This window comes from Numida meleagris, chromosome 2 (genome assembly GCF_002078875.1).
Source record: "Numida meleagris isolate 19003 breed g44 Domestic line chromosome 2, NumMel1.0, whole genome shotgun sequence".
Taxonomy (NCBI): domain Eukaryota; kingdom Metazoa; phylum Chordata; class Aves; order Galliformes; family Numididae; genus Numida; species Numida meleagris.
In genome coordinates this window covers 145,242,849-145,266,536 of record NC_034410.1, presented here as the reverse complement: position 1 = coordinate 145,266,536, position 23,688 = coordinate 145,242,849, and the positions used below count along the sequence as shown (strand labels likewise).

Genomic DNA, 23,688 nt, shown 5'->3' with positions numbered 1-23,688 from the left:
AAATAAATAGATTGGCTCATCAATATTTGCTAAGTTGGCTTGTCCTTTCCCTTGCCAAGGGGTTTCTGTTGGGAAGCAGATGGGGAAAATACTGGAAAACTGCTTTTGGCAATTAAGGAAGCAGAGAAGTGATTTGCATGTGGAATTCTGTATCATTTCCACTGCAAACTTTCAGAACCTGAAGTGTAATTAAAAGTCACCTTTTCCCCATTGTGGCCCCGACCTCTATTAGCACTGGCGCATGCAAAGTATTTACGGCATATCAGCAACCTCACACTCCTTCTTGGGGAATCGTAATTTTTTAGCACTTGCTTTATGTAGTCAAAGACATTTAATTTTTTAGTAGAAACAAATGTGCCTCATATTCTCTTTCTTTCATAGTTGTAGTATGTCTTCACTTAGCTTGGCAGTACAGATGCATTTTTGCTTTGCTTTCTCCTGCCGGTTTTAAATTGTTTTCCTTGTCTGCTTGGACTGCTGAGTCCTCCATGAATAGTTACAACATTTCTGCTTGATGTGTGGAAGCTCAAAATTGCAGCAGCAGTTTAAAACAACATCCCTGTTACTATTTTCTTCTCTGAAATGAGAAGACAACCAGAACTAGCAGAATTTTGTAACACAAGAAGTCCAAGGGCAGAGCAGGAACTTGTAAGCCAGATGCAATGTAGTTTTATCGGATAGCAGTTCTCTGAGCATTGCATTTTCAAAGTGCGTTTGTGGAAATTCTGGCCAAAGGTTGCATCCACTTCTGTGTTTCTGTTGTGTTTCTTTTTTTTTTTTTTTCCTTTCCATTTAATTCACATTTATTTGAGGTGTGGAGGTGATGTGTGTTTCTCTGTTTGATGTTTATGTATTGAGATTTAAAACCTTGGAGGGGGAGTTCAGCCAAAATAAATATCATCCTGATGAGACTTAACAAGATAAGGATGATACGCACACTTTGTCCTCTCAGGGTTTACCTCTTTTCCGTTATGGAAATGCAGTAGAGTGTGAGTGAAGGAGTGAGGAGATTGGACAAACCCTGTTCTCCCAAATTAGCACCCAAATTTCTGGGTAGTCGTTACCTTGTGATCCAACACTGGACATGCAGCGCTGCTTGGTGTTTCTTTCTTTTGGTGTTACAGGAGCTCCAAAATCATAGAATCATGGGATGGCTTAGGTTGGAAGAGACCTTGAAGATCATCTAGTTCCAACAAAACGCAGGTGTGCATGGCACCAAAATGAGTTGCTGCTTCTGTCTTTTGCAGCATTTAGGTTATTTTACTTTTGCTTTTGGGTGTGCTTGGCATTTTAAATGACACCTCCCCAGAGGTTTCTGTTAGGTGTAATAAATGCTTCAGTGTGGGAATACACTGAAGTCTGCAATCTTTGTTATTTGGGGGGGGTTAATATATCCTGTGTCTTGCTGAGTTCCTTTAATTCAGGACTTGGAGCGATTAGAACCCTGACTTCCTTGCATCATGGTTCATCTGGGGCTTCCTCATCTTATGTTCTTATGTGCATATGGACGCAGGATCCCTGGGCCAGGACAAAAATTCAGGGATTTTAACACTGCTGGATATTTAAGGAAAGAATGGAAATAAGCACGTAAATAAACCTTTCTCTCCCCTCCAAAAAACAACAACAACAACAAAAAAAAAACACTCATCCAAAAAACCCCCATCACTAAGCATCAGTCCCCATGCAATTAGAAATTTATAACCAGACTGAAGCCATGTCGTGCCCACGGTGTGCAGTAGCCTCTGATGGAGCCCATCCTGCCACATTACTAACCCAGAAATTTGAGTTATGTCAGAAATACCACGCAAAACTTCCCCAAACCAGGGTCAGCGCTGTCTATAAAGACCTAAAATCTTATCTGGTTCTGCTCTTTTCTCAGTGATTTAATGAAAGCTGGATCTTGTTACTAACAGGTGCAATTCCTTGGGGACAGGTAAGCCCAAGCTAATTTCTGGTGTTATATAGCCCCATATATAAAGTGTAGGAAAGTAGTGTCTGGGAAAGCTGATTTAGGAGGAACTGTGGAAAGAGAAGAGTGGGAAAATCTCTGGCAATGAGACCCTGTGCACTTTGATTAAACATCATTTAATGCTCTGGATTTGTGTCAACCTGACAGTCTGATCCAGGACTTTATTTATGGCTGGGTTGAGGCTGAATCATCTCACACAAATATTGCTGCATGTGAAATGGGTGAGAAGCAATGGAAAACCCCCTGGTTGCTCTCTCAGCCTCTCCTCCTAGCAGAGCTGTTCCAGGCCTTGCAGCATCATGTTGGGCTCTTTCAGCATATCCATCTCTCTCATGTTATTTCATAGCCCAAAATACCAAAACATGGAAGCTTCTGAAAGCTCTTTTCACAGCTGTTAAGATTTCTATGTTCTTTATGCCCAGAGAAGGGCAACAAAGCTGATGAAGGATCTGGAGCATGAGTCTTATGGGGAGCTGAATTAGGGTGGTTGTAGTGGGTTGGAGGTTGTAGTGAGCTGGGAGTTGGCCTCTTCTCATGGGTAACTAGTGGTGGTAGCACAAGAGGTAGTGGCCTTGTGTGGTGCCTGGAAAGGTTGAGGTTGGATGTTGGGAAGGGTTTCTTCTCTGAAAGAGTGGTCAGGCATTGGAACAGACTGCCCAGGGAAGTGGTGGAGTCACTAGCCCTGGAGGCATTCAAGAGCCATGGAGTTGTGGCACCGAGGGACATGGTTTAGGATGTGCCATGGTGAGGATGGGCTGACATTTGAACTTGATTATCTTGGAGGTATTTTCCAAGCTTAATGATTCTATGATTCTGTGAAAGCATTGGAGGATGCATCCTCAGAGCCACCCTGAGCAGTACATCAGGAGGGCTTTTTGTTTTGTTCAAGATTCACAGTTTTTGCCTTGCCCCGTTGCTGATGTTCTGCTCTTTCAAATGCACATTGGGAGCATGGTATTTTAACAGCATTTGGAAATCTGGTTAAGGGATGCAGACTGTGTTGCAGTCACAGTCTGCTGCCTGGAAATATGAATTACAGCTTTTATCTGAGTATCTGTAATGCTTCAGCTCAGAGGTGCAACATGCCAATAACAGCAGCTGTTTAAATGCACTGTAGCATGTCAAGTGGACAAGCTCTGTGGTGCTTTGAACTTGGCCAACGTTTGTGGTAGAGCAGTTTTCCATAAAACTGCAAAAGCTGATGCATGTGGGGGCCAAATGGGGCTAAACCTTGGGAAAATCAGCTGTAGGGCTCGTTCCAAAGGTATAAGTGGACAAAAGAATTTCTCTGGTGACTATTATCCATCAAAAACTGACCCTTTTTAAAGGTTTATGTAAGTGAAGTATCCTTGCTCTGTAGTATAGCCCAGTCCAGCTTCACACTCACCCTTCTCTGGCGATGATGAAGCATTGGAGGACCTCAAGTAGTTTTATGGGGCTTTATGGCGGGGAATGAAGATAAAACAACAACAACAACAACAAAACATCAAAAGTAAACCAAGCATTCAAACCTTTTGTCTCACTTCAGAGTTCTCCTTGTAGGAAGGATTTGGGTACCCTGGACAAAGTGTTCCCCACCTGCCCCAAAAGTTATTTCCTTCTCAGTGTTTCCTCTCCCTTTCCTGAAGGCAGGACCTTGCTCTGCCTATCCATGTTGTTGTGCTTGCAGTTTCTCATTCATTTGCAGTTCTGCTATGCTCAGTTGATAAATGAGCAGAAATATTTCTATTGCAATTGCTAATAATTCCTGCAGAGGCTGCCTTGATCCATATAAGCCATATCTGGTGCATCTGATCATTGCCTTTACTGTCCTGATGATGCTGGCAAAGGGATCTGCCTTTCCAGTGCATGTTGTGTAATCAGACACTGTGTAAGGCTACATTGGCCCCCCTAATTGGGCTAGATTTCCAATGGGGAGGAACCCACATCGTTGAATTAACGGCTAATAAGCATTTTCATTAAAGACAGGACGCAGGAGTTTTGATTCAGTGTTTTATTACATCATTCAACTGAACAGTAAATGATTTGCACAGCCCATTGGTACAGGGTAGGGCTCCCCATCAGTCCTCTTCTTGTTGAAGCAACACTACGATTGAGACGAGCAAGTATTATTTTTCCTACGAGAATTTTGCTTCGAGGAGAAAATCTGTCCTCTTTGTATAGTGCTCTAGCATCACTGGTGTTTCCTTGTGTGATCAGGTAGCATTTTCCAGGTGGTAGTACTGACAATTCCCTGCAGTCTGTGTGACAGCACATCATCCTTGCCATAACCTGTGCATGTATAAAATACAATATTTTGGTGACAGCTCTATCATAGCTATTCTCTGCTGGTCATCCCCTTTCAGAGGCTGTGCTGGGAGGTGAGACCCTTTCAAAGTGATGGCGGTCTCTAGTATTAATAGATCTCCCTTTTTGTCTTTGCAGCCACCCAGATTGATCCCAGCGAACTACAGGAACTTTTTCAGGAGACTTCAGCCAACGTCTTCCGAATTAACTCCAGTGGTGCGTATAATGAAAGGTTTCCTGGTCGTTTGTGTGCTGTCCTGCTGATGACTCCTGTGCGTGTACATGGTGTGTGACAGCTCCTGTTGTCAGGGAGCAAGTATTAATGCAGTTTTCTTGCTGCTGCATCTCATGAGCACCAGCACGTGTCCAATACACAGTTCATTATAAGATGTAAAAATATTCCACCATATGTTGTATTAAACAGGCGCAGATATATTCGAATTCTTACTGAGACCACATCCTTTTCTATTTTTAATCGTGTCATCTGTTACAATAGGGAGTTAGAACGCAGAAAGGTGGAACAAGCCAGGCTCATTTTCTAATGTGTTGCAGCACTACTGTGTTCAGAGCCTGTAATACAAACCTGCGAAACATCTATCTCCCTTATAGAAACACCAACACCAAAGCTCTTCTATTATTCTTTGCACTGAAGATTGAGCACTGATGCTATTCCTCCTCATATCTCCCAGCACAGTGGAGGTGCAAAGTTCTTCCCTCCTTTGGAGACATGCTCTGGCTCATCAGTGCCTCATTGGGATTGAATGTAGAGCTGCATTATGCAGAGAGATAAAAACTAGCATTGTTGAATAGCAGTTAATGTTGTAGCATCCCATTTCCAAAGCACTACTTCCAGACAAGGGTTTAAAATTGTTGTATACTGATGTTCTGAATTTCCTGACTGGCATCTCTCTCTGGTCTGATCTGTGTATGAGGGCATCAGGTGAGACAGAGGGCTGGATGGGATGCAAAGAAAGGACCTTAGTGCCTCATCAAGTGTTTTAATTCTCCCCATGTGTCCTGGGGAAAGGTCCCAGTCTTTCTAGTAAAGGGTCCTTGCTAGAAGGAGGATGGGAAGAAAATCTTCTGAAATGCAGGCATTATTTGTCTATAAGGATTTCTGTATGCTGCAGTACAGTCATGCCTCCATCTGCCAGGCAAGTTCAAGCACACATTTTTTTATGACTGTAAGGGATTGGTAAATTTGAGTTTGCTTTTGACAGTCATCATCATGTTGAGTTAGAGCTTCAGGACCTCCTGTAGCACAGAAATACTTCTCACCAGTCAGACTTCGCTGCTTTCCACTATTCCAGAAGGTGAAGTTGAAGGTGAAACCACATGCTGGGTAGGCTCTATGAAGGTGTTTGGGCACCCAGTTTGCTGTAAAATTAGAAGAAAAATAATATTTCACATTTTCTTCTGTGCCTTCGAATGGAATAACCCCATGCAAGAAGACAGGATGAGTGTTGCTTGCTTTAAAGGCATTTTGAAGAAAAGATCTGGGAGTACTGGTGAACCAGAAGTTGAACGTGAATTCACAATGATCTTATTCTCGTCTCTAATTACTCAATGGGAAACCAGAGTGAAAGTGTAGAAAAGGTGTAGCCGGACCTATCAGATGCTCACGGTGGAAGGATGGGAGGCAGTGAGCACAGGCTGAAACACAGAACTTCACAGTTCAATGCTATGAAAAGAGTTCTGACCATCTGGTTGATTAAACATGGCAGTGGGGGCCCAGAGAGGCTGTAGGATCTCTGTCCTTGGAGATATTCAGAGCTGGAGTAGGACCTTGCTTTCAAATGAACCTTCTTGGAGCAGAATGTTAGACTACAGACCTCCAGAGATCCTCTGCGTGAGTCTATGATTCTATAGTAGTTTTGCTACCTGTACAACATGATTCTAAATGAATCAAAGGCAAAAATGAGGAAAGGACACTTCATGGTTTGTTGTTGTTGTTGTGGTGGTGGTGGTGGTGGTGATTGTTATTTTTAAGAGGAATAACTGATTGATACAGTACACAAACAGTTGTGTAAAGAACGTGTTACTTACAGCCTTCTGGAAAGCTACTTGTATACCGCAAGTTTGGCAGCTTTCTTCAAACAGCACAAGTTGAGAGATTCAGCCACAGAAAGTGACCTTTGTGTTGCGCTTCTGTATGTCCTGTGTCATAGTGGAGAGCAATGGTAGGACTGGTAGTACCTGAGGTGAAGTAAAACCATGTACTGCAGAAGCTCGAGAAATTCATACTATCACAGAGTGGTTGTGGATGGAAAGGAGCTCTGGAGGTCACCTGTTTACCCTGAGAAATCCTTAAGATGAGTGCAGTATCTTTGTTGAAATGCTTCAATCCAATTTCTACTTTTGTTCTTTGGTGTAATTACATTTATCCCTTCAATTAGGTTTTGAGTAATTTCTGGTGGTCTTTATTTCTCCTCTTAAGACAGTATAGAGTGCGTGAAGATTTGCTTTCAGTTAGAGTTGCCTGTACTGAGTGCTTTCTGAAGCAGGTATCGATGGTGCCTACACTTAAAACTATTTTGTAAAATTGGAGAGGGTACAGAGAAAAGCTAAGGCAATTGTTTGAAGTCTTCAAATTGGACTTTAAAATGCATGCCATCCAAATTTCTGTTTGAGACATCTGAGAGAACTTGATCGTGGTGTGTAAGTACCTCTCTGGGAAGAAACACATCAAATAGATAGCATAGGGCTCATTAATCTAACATTCTCACACATAATGAGATCAGGAGATAGGAGTCAAAGCTAGACAAATTCGATCTTTCTGTATGTGGGTAACTAGCCATTAGAACTGCTTATTGGAGGGACGTGATGGATGCGGTGTAGCTTTGAACCTTTAAATCAAGATTCAGATGTCTTTTTATAACAGATTCTTTAGTCCAGCTGCAGTCTACAGTCTCAATGTAGGAGTGATGGGACGAAATTTTATGGTAGGAAATCAGACAGGATAATCAAAATAGCTCTCTCTGGCCTTTAAAATCTATGAATCTATGAATTCATAATGCTTTTTAAAGTGCTTTTAGGTTGAATAAATGCCCATAAGATACTGTGCTCTTCACCACCTCTGTTATTTTTGTCTGCTAAAGGCAGATTGATTCAACTTGTGTGTGTCTTCTTCACAAGCCCTTCCCCAACAGTGGGTCCACCTTCGCAGGGGAGGAGATGCTGAATGTACTGCTAAAATTTTACAAAGCTGATCCAGCCTAGACAAGGAACTTTGTAGGGTTGTAAAATGGGAAAGGATGCCCAGGATCCCTTCTGCCTTGCACAGCTGCACCATATGGTCTCTTCAGTAAACCCAGCAAGCTCTGTCTCAGGGCACATAGCAAAAGTCCATGCTGGTTTTGTGTACCAGCACACAAGCAGCTGAGCAAGAAGTGAGTGGCTGCATTGCAGATGCTCACCAGATGTTGCCCTGTGCTCCTGTTGCGCCAGGCATGGCGTGTTGAATGTCCTTCAGGTTTGCAGAAATCCAGGCACAGTTTCCCTTTTCCTGCCTTACCCCAACCTCTTTTGGGACTTCCAGGTTCTCCACTGTGTTTGGAGACCAAACCAGGCCTCTGAAATGCTCTTCTCTGCTTTGATAGGCTACAGGCGTAATGAGCTCTCTATGCTATGCTTCTGTTGTTTGAATTCTCTTTGCTCTCCTTACTCTTTTTGCGGAAATGAAAGCCTCTGAAGTGATTTAAATTCTTCTTGGCCATTTGAGGCCTTGGCTTCTGACCAAGGAGAATCTTTGCAGCTCTGGGCTGATCTTGGCAGAACTTACATAGAAATGCCTCCTGCTCCCCTTTTCTGCTACAAAAATGGAAATCTTTCTCATGTGTTGAATAAAAACCTCAGCCAGGTCCGTTGCTTCTGTTTATGTGCTGCTGGATCGTTCTCCAGCCATTTCATGAATGTAGGGAGTTTTTTTTTTAAGCTGTCTCTTACAGGATTGTCAAAGGTTAGTGGGAACTTTCACCTGATCTTTGCATCTGCTTTCTCTTTGTCTAGTTCTTCAGGGACTTTCCCTGTTAAGCATAGGGAAGTTTGTCTGATAAGGCTTTGGCTTCTGTGAGTTTTATGTTTCCTTATTCAGTTGCTTTTTCCCTTTGAGGGGAGAAAGCACCACAAATAGAAGATCAAGTACTAGCTGAGTTTGTCTGGTTGATGGCAATTTTTTTTCTCCTCTTTTTTAATGAAATTTTTGCAGCTGCCTCTCACTAATGCCTTATGAATAGAATCATAGAAGGTTGGAAAAGACCACTAAGATCATTTAGTCTGACCATCAGTCCATCCCCGTCATGCCCACTAAACCATGTCCCTCAGTGCTGCATCTCCATGTTTCTTGAAAACCTCCAAGGACAGTTACTCCACCACTTCCCTGGGTAGCCGGTTCCCATAAATAAATAAACTCCTGTAAAAAGAGCTCGGTCGATGCCTCATGGCTAAAGTCCTGATCACTGGAGGGTATGCCGCAAGAATCAGATGGAGAATATGAGTCCTCTAATGGGACTCTTCGTTCTCTAATTCCTGTTACTTGCTTATTAGTGACTCCTCATGACAGACTGGTGCCACATTCAATCCCATTACCTTGATCTGAGAGGCTGAGCAAAGGATTTTTCAACATCCCACAGGTGTGATAAAGTCTCCATTTCCATCTTAGGGTAGTTTCTCATCCCCCATTGATTTTAATGATTTTGATGAGGTAAGCAACTGGTGCCAAACTCTCAGTTTATGTAAATCAATGCAAGTCCAACAGCAGCGACCTCTGTGGAACATGCCTCATCCTGGAAGACTAGCATATGCCTTTTAAATATTAAATATGCAGGGCTTGTAAAGTATGAAGTCTGTTCTACCATTGGCTTCACGGCATTGCTCCAGCACATCTTGACGCATTGCTTCTTCAGTAGCTGGAGTGTTCAGAATTGGTAAATTCCAAGGAATTTTCTACATCCAGCACAAGAACCATGCAGATTTCAATAGAGCTAATCTTAGCCAAAGCAAGTTAGTTCTATCCCAAAATATGAAAGAGCTCAGTCACACTAAGATCCAGGAGGCTCAAGTTTGCATTTCAGTTCTGCTATTTCCCAGTTAAGAGCCATATCAAATGCCAACACTTTGGCTGTTCCAGAGCACTTATCTTGTCCTGCTGAGATTACGGACCTTTATATAAGTAAAATTGTGGAATCATAGAACCATTAAGGTTGGAAAAGACCACTAAGATTATCTAGACCAACCATCAACCCATAACTACCATGCCCACTAAACCATGTCCCTTGTTGTCACATCTACCCTTTTCTTGAACTAAAACCTCCCGGTTTAGATCAAATTTTAAGATGGAGACTTAAACCAGAGTTATTTTCTCACTTGTCTGACAAGTGCTTTTCTCCTCTCTTGCATTCTTGTCTCAGATTTTTCCATGCGTATATGTGTTTTCCAAAATATTTAAAAAATGCAGAAGATTTTGGATTTGTCCCAGTGTGAAATGTTGTGTATAAAGTCTCAGGCAGTTTAGCACAGTAGGAGAACTGCTTCCTCCTTCATTCTTCTCCAAAGCGGGCTGTAGCAAAGATGCATTCTGCTTTGGCAGAGAAGCACCTGCATATCAAGTCTGTCTTCCCTCAAACTCTTGTTCTTGTCTAGGAGGGTGCTGGCGGAGTAGCCTTCACTTTGAGTTTCCTTGATTTTGCAGCTTTGGTTAGAGAGGTGCCTAGATGCTCTAGCTGCTGTTCTCCTTTGAGCTGCACACATGATATTAACACATTCTTAGAAATTTAATGTACACACAAATACTTTTGCTTCCTTAACTCACTCTCCATTCTCCAGTGACATTAGAATAAGCACTACGCTCTGAAGTGCCCCCAAGGGCTGGCAGGTGCTGGAGTATTTTTAGATGATGCTAAGTTTTGTCTTTGAAACAGACAGGTTGCATGGGAGACTGAGTTGTTAGGATTACAGAGTAGAAAGAAGAAATTATAGTATCTGTGAGATCTTTGCTGGATCAGTGCTTCTATCCTAGAGAAGCAAATGATTATTAGTTAAGACTGTAAATTTATTCTTTAAAACATTGTACGTCCAGCAAAGTATAATAATTATTAGCTCGACTGTAGGCATTTACTTAAGGCTTTGTCTCAGTGAATTATCAAACTCTGTACTGAAATCTGCTTTTGAGATCTAGCAGTATAGTAAGCAAGGTGAAAATATATGTTAGTGTTCAAGCTTGTTCAGATACTCAGGTTGTCCAAAGACATTAATTAATTAATTAGGTCTTTTTTGTTGGTTTTTTTTTGTGGCTTTTGGTGTCAACCCACAGAAGCCCAAAAGAAAAGAGGGAATTTGGTTTTTCCTGTCAGTGGAAAAGTAGTTAAGTGACTCATTCAGAACTACAGACCGAGACCAAGTCTGCAGTCATTAAAATAATGGATGTCTTAAATTTCTACTGGAATAATTGACCCATGTTCCTTATGTGTTCTTTTTGTTCCATAAGTATTGAAGTGTAACTGATAACAGGGTCATAAGTTCTTACAGCTGGAAGCATCCCAAGACAATCCCACATGTAAAGAGAAAGAATGTCATTCGTTTTGCATCTTTCATTGTGCAAAGTCTTAAAGTGCTTTACATACTTGATATGCTAAGTCCAAAAGAAACGATCTTTTGTTAATCTGAAATGAAGATGTGACAGTGAACACGCGCAAATATTTTTGTATTTCTTAAATGTGAAGTTATTGTGTATTGCAGTACAAATGGTCTTACCAACTTCCAGTCCTAATTAGAATCACTTAGACTAGAGTATTCTTCTCTCCTTACAGAAAAAGCCCAGAGAGCTCTATAGCTAACCAGCAGATAATCACAGTAAAACATATTTCATCTGAGCTAAAAGACAGAAGAGTGACTGTAGAAGTCTTGAACAATGAATTAGAAGATATTGGAATGAATGATAGAACTCAACTTCTTGAAGGCTATTTGGAGTAGTTAATAGTTATTAATTAATTAGTAGTTATTCTATCCTGTCACAGCACCCGTGGAATAACCATCTCCTGGGGACTCACTTTTATCCATTTTGGGTTAACTGGCATTGCTTTATGTTGTCACAAGGTACTTGTTCAAACACTAATTCATTGTGTGGCTTTGAAAGGAAATAAATTAAAAGATGAATGAAAATCCAGTATGTTTTTCTCTGAAAATGCTCCTTTACTTTCTTTCTCTGCTGCTGACAGTGACCTCTCTGGAAAGAAGTCTTCGATCTTTGGGAACCTCCAATGATACTCAAGAGCTGCAGGACGGACTGTGAGTCTGTTTTGAATTGCTACACATCTCTCTTGGTCCCAACCTTTTCATTTTTTTCCCCTCATCTATTATCTCCCTTTCTTCCATCCTTTTTTTCATAGCTGGACACTTTTTTTGTCAGGCTTACTTAATTTTGTGCCCTACTGTCGGTGATTAATGATAGTAGGACATGTATTGATTGTATAAAGCTTTGCTTGTGCTGGTTTTGGGTGGCAGAGAATGGTAGGTAGATAACAGGAAATGATGGCCCACAGTGAACGATGTGTTTTTGTGGCTGTGTGGGTTGTTTGTTTTGTTGCTTTTTAATGTGAAGCCAGGCTTGAGTACTTGTGTAGCTTTTTCCTTTCTCTTTTTTTTTTTTCCTCTTCGCCAAAGTCAGTGAATCGAAGAGGAAAAGAAAGGAAAGGAGCAAGAAAGGTATTTTATATGCAGAAATGTGCGTTGTGGCATTGAAACTTGCATCACAGGGTACAGCACAGAGAAAACGAAACTTCAATTTTGCTGGCAGTAGATACAGTTCATTAAACTCTCTTCTGGATATGTGTATACACAAACATGCACAGTTAGTTTTCATTGTATGCATGCTAATTAGAGAATTAAAATGGCTTTTCCAAATGTAGCACAATTTATTAAAGCTGCTTCCCTTCATGCAGCCTGCATACAAAAATCAAGTACTTAGGACATGGTTCTGATTTTGTATATATAACTGCATTTCCTAATGAGGTTCGGCTGTGAACAGAGGGAAGATTTTGATTTCTGTTTCTTCGTATTAGCATTATAATCTGAAGAAGTGCCTGATGGACTTGACTCACCTTTTCGTTGCAGTATAATCTCTTGGATAGGTTTGCAGTCTCTCTCCTTCTCTCTCCAATTCATTGCTATCATCTGTGCATCAGATCTGCTCTAATTCACATCAACACTGTTTTGCAAACTGGAAGATTAAAAATAGTAACAGTAATAATAGTCGGAAGATTTGGAACTAAATTTAGGGGACAGGAGAGGATGTGAGAGTAAAGAGTCAGCCTGTAGATCAGTGTAATCAGGAAAGATGTTTACATGTACAAAATTATTTGTAGCATAAACCACCCCAGTAACTGCCAAAGATTCTTTACCCAGGAAGGCTTTCGATCACCCAGAACATCTCTTGTGCTCATGCTCCTAAGCTACTCCTTTTTTATTTAAGAATCAATTCGTTGGCTTTTCAGAGTGCTTCAGAGTGTGGTTAGATGATTTTCTTCTTTCTTGAGCAACTACATAAATAAATCCATAATGCACTAATTGCAATAATTACTTTTGATCTCGGAATTATCATTAGTTGTCCAGATAGCTAAATGTAGCATCTTTTTATTTTAACCGTGCTTCCCTGCCCCTGTTGTCAGCTCCAGAATTCCTCCTGCTCTCTCCTTTCACCCTAATGGTCTACCCCCACTTCCCAGGTTCTAGCAAAAGGTCTCTCTTGATTTCTCGTATTTTCTTCACTGCATCTTCACACAGAGCAGTTGTAGTGTGCCCAGCAGAGGAGGAAAAGCAACTGCCCTCCCCTCAATGTCCCATTCGTTTTGTCCTGTCCTAACACTGATGTGTCCTTCACATTGACCCCATTTGACCCCATGACCGGATATATGCATGCAAGTAGCCTGAATGCTCTATGTACATCTCTGCCTTTCTCTCATGAGAGCTGCACCAGCAAAAAGCAGCACACCATGAATCATGAGAGCCACGAGGGCTGCATATATCTCTATGATGAGAAGCAAGCAGAGGGTCAGCTCTTCAGGTGAGACCTCTGGAGCAGCATTTTCTGCTTCCCCAGCTGCAAATCATGACTTAAACTCTTCCTCCTTTGCCTCTTGACCCCTTTCTTTCAGAGGTTGATGCATGTTTCTCCTTGAATATCCTCTAACGTGGAAGACAAGTGGGGAGCAACGAGTGAGCATTTGGAAGGTTTATAGCCATGGCTATTAGAAAAATGATAGTGTTTGTGGATATCTAAATGTCTGGATATCTTACCTGTCATAAATTTAGCGGCCGACGGCGGGTGCGCCTTCTTGAGGAGCCGCGACTCTGCGACTCCCAAGGTGCCCAGCGCTGCTTTTTGCTTGTGTTTTTGCTTACTCGAATTAATAAATACTTTTCTATGATCTGATTTGATGCGGTCTAAATTTATGACATTACCTATCTGGGATTGTTTGGTCTGGAGAAGAGGAGGCTCAGGGGACACTTTACAACCACCTCCAAAGGTGGTTGTAGCAAGGCGGGGATAGCACTCTTCTTCCCAGTAACTAGTGACAGGATGAGAGGTAATGGCCTTAAGTTGCTGCAGAGGATCTTCAGGGATATTAGGAAAAATTTCTTCTCAGGAGAGGTCATGAGGTATTGGAACAGGCTGCCCAGGGAAGTGGTGGAGTCACCATCCCTGGAGCTTTTCAGGAAGAGGGTAGATGGCACTAAGGGGCTTAGAGGGGATGGATTGACAGTTGTACATGATATTCTAGAGGTCTTTTCCAGCCTTCATGTTTCTCTCTCATACTAACTGGGTGAATATCACTCTGCTAAAGTGTTAGGCAGGTGAAAGGAGTCAGAGTATTTGAGAATAGGGGGATAGTGGTGAACATAGGACATTAAGCCTGTACCATGGTCTGTACACTGCAAAAACATTTGTTTACCTAGCTGCAGGGTCTTGCTAATACATAAATAAAAACAAAACAAAAAAAAGTTGCCTGACTTTTTAAAATTCATGCACTTTCCACCTCTCATGCACAAAACTTACAAGGGTATCAACAGGGATGCTGATTCAGATGAGGGCGGACTTCTCACTGTCAAATTGGGCTGTTCCCTTTTCTGAAATGGTTTCTCTGCCTTTGATAGCTGAGTCATTCAGGATAAGGACTGCATATGTGGCAAGTGAATTTGGGATGAGTTCATCCCAAGTACAGTGCCAGCTCTAGTCAGTGAGACAGAGCTGGCTGGTGAAGTGTGAGCAGGGTATGTATGACACTCAGCAGTGAGCTCTTCCCAGAGCCAGCTCAAAGACTTGAATGCTTGGATCTGGAAGTGGTGGAAAGTGAAATGTAAATGCACATAAGAAGCTCTAGATGGAGTTGGCTGAATGCAGCTGACCCTGGATTAATTGAGAATGGAGAAGAAGCAAAAGGAAGAAAGATATAAGGAGCTGTGGTTAGGAGCTAGAATCATTAGGCAATGCTGAGGCATGATACATAGCTACACATATCCTGTTGGATACTGATACAATGCAAGAAAAATGTAGTGATTTTTTTTCTTTCCCTAACTTTTAGTTTAATAATCCAAGCTCCCAAGCAATGTATTTCCCTCTTTGGTCCCATGATGTGGGATTGAGGGAGTTCCCTCATGTAAAATAAATGCCCAGATAAATCATTGTCTCCAAGAGACAGTGAGAACCTGACCTAGTCTTGTTGTGACTTTAAGGTTATGCAGTTGTAAATATACTTTGATGGTATCTCAAAGCAATGAGATCAAGTTCTTTAGTAGCAGAAGGGGTCCATGATTTCCCTTCTGTCAAGACTTGTTGACCACAACAGTGTTCCGTGCTTTCCAAACCAGACTTCCTTTATTGCTTATGTACAAGTGTATCTTTTCATTGGACATTTAGCCCTGGCTTAGCTTATTGCAGAAGTAAGGTTAATATGGTACTGTATTGAGTTACAGTCACACTGTCCTTTTTTGATGTGTCTGGGATATAGCCATGACACTTCATGCTGCAGCATTTTTGTATTCTTTACCAGTCACCAACAGGAGAATTTGCTTGTTTAAGGAAGGGTTGTGAGGAGGATATTTTTGGGACTTTTAGCTCTTGAAATTTTTGAGTGTGTCCATTCTGCAAAATGTATTGATATCTCCAAGTTTGAAGAAGAAGAAACCAACAAATTTTGGCTTCCACTTCCTTTCTCTGATTGATTTGTTGGTTTGTTTTTTTTCAACTTGCAGATTATAGAAATATGTAGATGTGTTTTTCTGCAGCTGACAGGGGATTCAAATCTACATCTGTACAGTGCATGAAAATAAGCCTCCTATTCTTGTTGAAATGACATGGCAGTAGTCAGTGCTCTCTATTATAAATCCTTCCCATTGCTCTGGAAAAATCAGACATCCTGACATCACAAGATCCCTATCGGAGAACCCACAAGGACATAGATCCTCCTGTACTCGAATCCTGTTTAAGCAGAAAATTCCTACATCCACAGATTGAATGTCACATCTAAGCAGTATTAGTGAATATATACCCATGAAGCAATCACTGTCTGCAGAACACTGATGAAGTGCTTGCTTTTTGATGTATAATACTTTAATGATTTTATTAGGGCTTTGCAGCAGAACTGATTACGGTGCAGTACTGCAAAAGAGTTTCAAATTATTTTCCGAGTGGGAAGCTCAGTTTGAGGTCTGAGCTTCTCAGGGGTGAGACAAAGGCAATGATACTGAAAGGGGCAAAAACTGCAGCTTTTGGATCTTGGCTTTCGGCCAAACAATGACCTCAAGATATAACTGTTTTTCCTGGGAATGCACATGATTGCAGAATTCATGTATGGTTTGCTTGTTCTCTGTTGGGATTAGGAGGAACTCTGTCTTCCTCATGGTTCCCCTGTAAATTTTCCGCATCACTGGGATAATTTCCAGGGATGACTTCATCAGTTTACCTTGCCATCATACGTTCCTTAAATTAAGTGATGCCGATGGCATAACAGTGCCCATGTGACATATGCGGGGTACCCCATTTGGGGTGTTCTCAGGGAGAAAAATAACTCTCTGTAAGCCTGATGCCTGTATGCACATCCAGAATTAAAGAATGGCAGTGAGCTCTTCGGTCCACTTGGACTCACTCACTGTTGTTTTGTTGGATTTGTAGAAGTGCTTTGAAACACTTTGGTATTCAGGACATGGTTGTTAATTCTACAGTGTGTTGGACTCAATCGTGGCTGTTGCTTCATGTGTCACCTCCATGTCATCTTCATTATGGCTAAGTGATCTAGCGGGTCCACTTCTGGGGACTTGGTGATCTTTAAAGATCCCTTCGAACTCAGGATATTCTATGATTCTATAGTTAAGAAAACTCAGATTCATCCCACCTAGCTGAGAAGACAGTAAGATGCGTAGTAACCTGGGCTTTTCTAGGGAGCTGTGAGATCATTTGTACCTTATCCAAATGGAAGCACCCTTTGGACATGTCCGTCTTTCTCTGCATATGCTAAAATGAGGCTGGATGGTTTTCCTCATGGGTAGGAGCATCATTGACCTGCTGGGGAGGCAGATAAATCCACACCCCAGGCTTTTTCTGAATTGTCTTAAAACAATAAAGGTTTGTTTCTAAGTAAGTTTTATCATTTATGCTTATTGTTTCCTTTTTCTTTTTCCCATCTTACCATTATGTTTGATAAGTCAGAAGTATAGCTTAAAAAAAATTAAGGATTAAAAAAAAAAAAAAGCTTCTGTTAAGAAGGTTTTAATTCCTGTGGAATGCAGGTTCAGTTAGAGCAGAAAGATATCTTAAAGTCATAATTTACTGAAGGAAGATTTTATTTAAGTAAATCAGACAGAAGCTTTTAAGTGTCAGCATGTTTAATTAAGGGTAGGATTTAATAATATTTCATATGGCTTTGTTATTCTGCTTGTATAAGCTTAAAAAAAAAGATTTCCATAAATATTTTGAAATGTCGTTTTGATTCTGTTAATATGTTAAACCCTTCAAAGTAATACCTTCCCTGTTCAACTCAAAGCAGTCGGATTAACTTTATCTATCCTCCATTTATCGCTGTTGGCATCAATTTCTGACATGAAAAACCTTCTAGGTTTGGCAGTAAAAATGGATTGCCAGATTGCAACATTTGCATTTAACTGTATAATACACTTGCCTTATTAATAATTGTATTTATATGACAGATCTCACCCTTAAGAATCCCAGAGCTCCAGATACATGACATCTCTGTGATAAACTGCAAAAGCTGGTGATGAACTGCAGAACTCTCTGATGATGATAAATTCATTGACTTTTGACCACCTTCTCTGCTTAGAGAGGCCCTTGGAGTATCCCTTCACATGCCTGAACAGTTTCTAATAGTCACTACAAATCAATCTGTCAGAGGAAAGTTTTCCTTTTCAGTGTTTTGCTCTCAAATTGCCCTTGCCAGAGGTCTGAGATGGCCAGAAATTCTGGACAAAGCAGTATCTTCCCACGTCAAGATATCAGCCTTTGGAAATAGGCTGTGAATTTTAAGCCATGAAGTGATGGAGCAATGATTAGTTATTCGTGGCAAGTAGTGAATGCTCCAGGAGATAGAAGCATGGGAACAAGCAAGGACGAGTGGGAGATAACCAAACCTTGCCTGTTGATAAGCTGCTGCTTGTCATGTTTTTTCATGTTGTCTCATGACTTGGCTCTCAGTTTGTGATCTCACCTTGGTGCCACGGTTGCAGAAGACCATGAGTGCCCGGTCACTCAGTGCTGGGACCTCTGGAGATGAAAATTGGGTGGCACAGGAGCCCCAGTCTTCCCATCTGCCATTGTTCCTGCCTCCAGTTTGCAGAATTTCCCTTCAGCTCTAGGTCCAGGTGGTTGCAGACAAAGATGTAGGGTCTTCTGGGAGCTGATGGATAGGAGAAGTTGGTTACCGTAGTGTGAGCACACTCGCTCCAAGGAAATAGGAGCTGTAATAATGTCCCAGGACCTTCATGCTGTTCAGAGCCCAGATCTTGGTAAATGGTGAAATAGGAAATGTTCTGTCAGAGACTAGCCAATGTAAAAATCATCCATCTCCTTACCCCAAGGACCCCTTCGGATTTGGTGCCTAAGAAAAAAGGTGCACGCCTCGTTTGGAAGCCAAGTGCATCCTAAAGCAAGTACTGGATTTGTAGCAAGAAAATTTGACGCTAGCAGAAGTGTAGCTGGATATTGCTGTGTGTAAAAATACTGTCATTGCTTGGTCTTTTTATAAATTTATTCTAAGATGGTTATCTGGAAAGTGCTGAATTCACACTGATATTTTTTGTGTTTGTGGGTGACAGCAGAAGGAATAAATAAATGGAATAAAACTATCCCTCCTATTTCAGCACTTGGACCGCCATGATAATAGCAATACTTTTGCTAATTTAGAGAAAGCCTTTATGAGCCAAGTCAGTGAAAAATATTCAGGTCTCTCTTCCTGTTATTAGTCAAAATATTTATTTTAAATTTGGGGCATACTTTGTTTTCTTTTCTCGTGTATTAGAAATGAAATGTGGCATTTGAGTAGATTAAATATTGACATTTTGAGTCAACAGTGAGAAATCGGTCCTCCTTCCCCCCTAGAAAGGAAAAAAAACAGTCAAACTCAAAATACTTTGCCTCTTTCTTCCCTCAGAGTTAGAGATAGTGGAAGACAAGCTTTCCTTCTGCACATCCTGCAGAGGGCAAATAATTTTTTATTTGGGTTGGAATATCCACAGGCAGGAATTTTATCTTATGACATGAGATACTGGTTGGAGCAACTTGCCTCTGGATTTGTCAGCGTAAGTTCTGTAAACTTTCAGAGACCAAAATAACAATCCTGCGGGAGAGAGGGGGGATCGCTACATGTTTACGGCATTTTTTATGCCTATAGTTACACATTTAGCAGTGCAGCTCATATTGATTGACTGGAGGGACCTGTGGGATGAAGCTTGTTTAATAATTCATGTATGCAGGCACAGAGTGCGCGGTTGTTAGGGCTGAGCATCCGTTCTGGCACGGAGTCCTTCAGGGGTCTGGCATACTAATCCAAACATGCTAATGTTTCGTGAAGTACTTCTGTTGGCTTTGTGTAAGGGCTCATTTATTCCTCGAGTCTTATGCTAGCCCTAAAGCCAGGAGTGGTGGTCATGTCAATGACAATGATTTTTATTGTGATCCGTGGCTTCTGCTGATCTTTCAGTCGTACTTCTGGGGGCAGTCTGTTGAAACAATTAACGCCCTCAGGAAGGTTTGTTGAATTTGAGGAAAAAGTAAAGAATAGAGCCCAGTCTTAGTGAAAACTAAGAGGGCTTTTGCTTGTTGGAGAAGTCTCAGTGTCTCGCTAAATATCACTGCATTTTTTCGCAGCAATGCTCAGATGGATGAGTCCTTCAGCGGGGTGCTCAATCAGGGCAGTCATAAACCTGTGTGGAGATGTCTGACTTCCCACTGCAGGAGGCACTGCCAGGGGTTAATCAGATCTTTGGGCAGTTTCTATGGGCAAGAGAGATTTTAACCAAGTAAGATGGTTTTCAGCAAGTAACACTTCTGCAGAGCAGTAATGTGAGATCAGGAGGAATTCCCTTTAAATTATTGGGTTTAATCCCCATTCCCCAGCTCGTTTGAAGTAGAACTAGATAAGCTAAGTGAGGATGCTCTTTGGAAAAATGGTTTGGAGGGGAAAAGTGAATAATGCGAGATAAAAACTACAAAGACGAGAACAGAGCAGCTGAGGCTGCCTTAAAGAAATGATAGTTTTAGCATAACATTACCTGGTGGTTGATAATGCAGCATAGCAGATTTATTCCCGAAAACACTTGTGATCAGATGTGAGTCCACACCCTCATCTTGACTAACCTTGCTGAAGATCGAGTGTTTGAGAAACGTGTGGTTTTTACTGAAGAAAGTCAAACGTCAGAGGATTTATACGTGTTTTCCAGAACATTTTATAACACTGTCTCCATATATTCTGTCTCCCTGTGTTCACAAAACGCAGATGCAATTTGTGCATGACGAGCTTGCCTCTTCATGTCCTGTGATCTTGATGCATCCAGTCTTGCAGAATAATGAATAAGTAACATCGTGCCTCTTTCCTAGATTGCAGTGTCACACAACTGGAATCTTCCTTATGGATTTATAACAGTGAAGGAAAAAAAAGAGTCTTAGTTCCCCTGTACACATCCTTAGGGGTTAAGCTAGCTGTGGAGGATTTTCCGTCCTCCTTTAAGAGTTATTTTCTTAATAGCAATACAGTAAATAAAACCAGAAGGTTAAAACTGTACACGTGACCCCTTCACTGTGCAACCAGTAAACAGCTCAATAAAGTTTCAGTGTTCAGGTACTGGGAGTGCTGTGCACTTGGTCCCATGGCAACAACTACCTTAGGAAATGTGCAGAAAAAGCAAGAGAACTTGTTAAAGCATTCAAAAGGTAGAGCACTCGGTAAGTCTTTTGTTTTAGCTTTATTTCTTCTTTTCTTAAGCTGCAAGAAATGTTAACCCTGTGTGCAACTGTCTTGTCTAGCACCCTTTAAAATTGTGTTAAAAATGATAATGTCAATATACATGGTGCTGCAGGATTGGGAGAGATAAGTTGTAGTATCTTGTTCAGGTCAGCCATCATGAGTTGAAGGAAATGACAACAGTGCAGAGTCAGATAAACCAGGAGAAGTTGGGGCTGTATGGCAGAGAGCAGTGCTCACATGGGTTGGGCAATGTTAAAGATATTATTTGTGGATGGGAGTGCCAGGAGCTGAAAGAGACTCAGGGGATCAGTACTTTGAGGCCTTCTTGCTTGTGTGCGTACACCATTGCAGTGTTTTTTTCCATGTGAAGCTCTAAGTGCACTTGCTTCTATTAAATATAATTATCCGGTAACAAAGTCTGATGCCTGACATTTTTGTCATGGCTTTATGGTACTGCACATGACGGCAGTTATGTTATATAATATGGCAAGGCTAGAAGGAAAACCAGTTCAGATGGCTGAACTGGTGATGATGGATTGTTTCTGTACGTGGACCATTTAACCATCTGAACTAGCAGATTGCAAATGGGATTAAATGTGGATTAGTATTAGCTGCTGAAATGTTCGAGAAGGTGGGTAAAACAGCTGAGTTATTTGCCAGAAAGCAGGTTACAGCAGCAAGTTGACAGGAGCTTTAGATTATAGTGTTGATAAAGCCCCTCAGCCTTTCCTGCTTGATTCACAACTGCAGTAGGGGAAAAATCCAGCTATGTCACATTGTCTGAGGAACATAAATGAGAGAAAGTAAGATTATTGAATTGCTGAGCATGGCAAATTCCCCCAAGCCCTGCAGAATAATGTATTTTAGCCATGCTTTACAGTTTATAAAGGTCAGTTTGCACTTCAATTACAAATCTAGGTTTAGAGCTTTTAAAGGACACAGGGAAAAAAAAAGCAATTTTTTTTCTTTTGTGATTACCTCTTGAAATGCTGATAATATTTCAGAATCATTTGTAAAAAGATTTCACAGTACTATAGCAACAGGCATTTTAAAAGCCTCCGTTGAAATGCTGAAAATCTAGGTCCTGGTTTTATTTCTCCACTTTACAGATGGACAAAATAAGTCCTGTGAATTTTTAAGGCTTTTGCTGTGAATTAATCACAAAGTTGGGCAGCAATTTTATGTGAGAGATTCAGTCCAATAGCACGCCAGGTTTTATTAAAAAGAACCCGCAATTTCTCTTTCTTTTTTTTTTCCCCATTTCTTTAAAACCAACATTATGGCTGTTAATGTTCTTTATTGAATGTAATTTTACTCTGTCAGGAGCGCAGGGTCTTTGTATCCTGGTTATATCTAGAGTTGACTGGGCTGACAAGGGAAAAAGGCTTCAGGCAAGGAGGAAATAACCAGGAAAAAAAAAAAAAAGAGTAACCTTTTTCTCAATATATATATGATTGGAATAGGACAAGAAATGTTATTTTTAAGTAGGTGAGTAGATGCCTTTGCCTTTTACCTTACCACAGGTGGCAGCCATCCAATAGCTCTGTAAATATCTCTGCTTTTTCTACGCTATGCCTGAGTAACCACATTGCTAACAAGCCATAAAGAGAGCGAGCTGGGTCACAGGGTAAAGGTTGCCACATTACGGGACCAGACTATGCTAATTATAGAGCTGAAAAGTGAATGTGAGCGGATGCAGCTAAATGATGGCATTTCTCAGGCTTCTAGAGGGAGATTTTTTCCTCTCACCTCAGCTGAGGAAAGCTTCCTCCCTTGACACATGTGCTGCCATCTACTTTATGTGTGTCTTGGTTCAACCAATTATGCCTGAGAGGTGGACAATTAAAAAAGCATCTGTTTTTACAGTGAGAGTGGTTCTGCCTCTGGCATTTTCCTTGCCATAGTGTTTTTTTTTGTGTAGAGGAGTAAGATGAGTGAGGGAAAATGGATTCAGAAGGAAATTTTAAACTTTTGAAGATGCTTGAATAAAAAAATGTTGTCTCTGTATGTCCCTCGTAAGCTACCAGGGTTGGTATAAACACAAAGGTTTGATGCATGGACTGAAACTGGACTCACTGAATCGTGAAACCATAGAATATTTCAAGTTGGAAGGGACCCAGAAGGATCATTGAGTCCAAATCCTGGCTGCCCACAGGACCACCCAAAAATCAGACCACATGCCTGAGAGCGTTGTGCAAACGCTCCTTGAAATCCAGGAGCTCGGGGCTGTGCCAGCTGCCCTGGGCAGCCTGTTCCATGCCCACCGCCCTCTGGTGCAGAACCTTTCCCTAACCCCTGACACAGCTCCCTGCCGTTCCCTCAGGCCCTGTCACTATCACAGAGAGCAGAGCTCAGTGTTGCCCCTCCACTCCCTGTGAGGAGCTGCAGGCCGCCATGAGGCCTCCCCTCAGCCTGCTCTGCTCTGGGCTGAACAAACCACAGGTCCTCAGCTGCTCCACATGCATCTTGCCTTCTGCACTCTTCACCCCTCCATTAGATGCTCTCTAATAGTTTTATGCCCTTCTTATACTGTGGAACCCAAACATGCCCCCAGTGCTCAAGGTGAGGCCGCACAGCGCAGAGCAGACCAATCCCTCCCCTTGCTTGGTGGCTGAATGCTTTCCAACAGGTCCATGTTTCTCCTATACTGGGGACTCCACATCTGGACTCAGTTGCTTGGAAATGAAATGAGTATGCACAGTATTCTTCTTGCACTTGTCAACTCGCAAGATGATGGATAAAGAGAAGAAAAGAGATGCTCATGCTTGTCAGTGATGCTTACATTCCACTAAAAGCACAGCACATTATATTTGCTTGTGAAGATATTCCTAATCCAGCTGCTACATCACAGGTTGATTGTGCAGCTCTTAGAAAGTCAGAGAATCTCTTATTGCAAGCATCCCAATTCTCTTTTTTGCAGTTTTCCCTAGACTGGTCAGAGCAATTTTATCAATCTACCCATCCAAA

General features: G+C 41.5%; 1 protein-coding gene across 8 annotated transcripts in view; it reads left to right on the top strand.

The window, feature by feature from the left end:
* The window catches only part of TSNARE1 (t-SNARE domain containing 1), a 478,612-nt gene that overhangs the window by 160,868 nt on the left and 294,056 nt on the right, over positions 1 to 23,688 (top strand). For all 8 annotated transcript variants that reach the window (XM_021387367.1, XM_021387368.1, XM_021387366.1 and 5 more), the window contains 2 exons: positions 4,394 to 4,471; positions 11,470 to 11,539. In XM_021387367.1, coding sequence (XP_021243042.1) covers positions 4,394 to 4,471; positions 11,470 to 11,539 — 148 coding nt within the window. The remainder of the gene's footprint in view (positions 1 to 4,393; positions 4,472 to 11,469; positions 11,540 to 23,688) is intronic.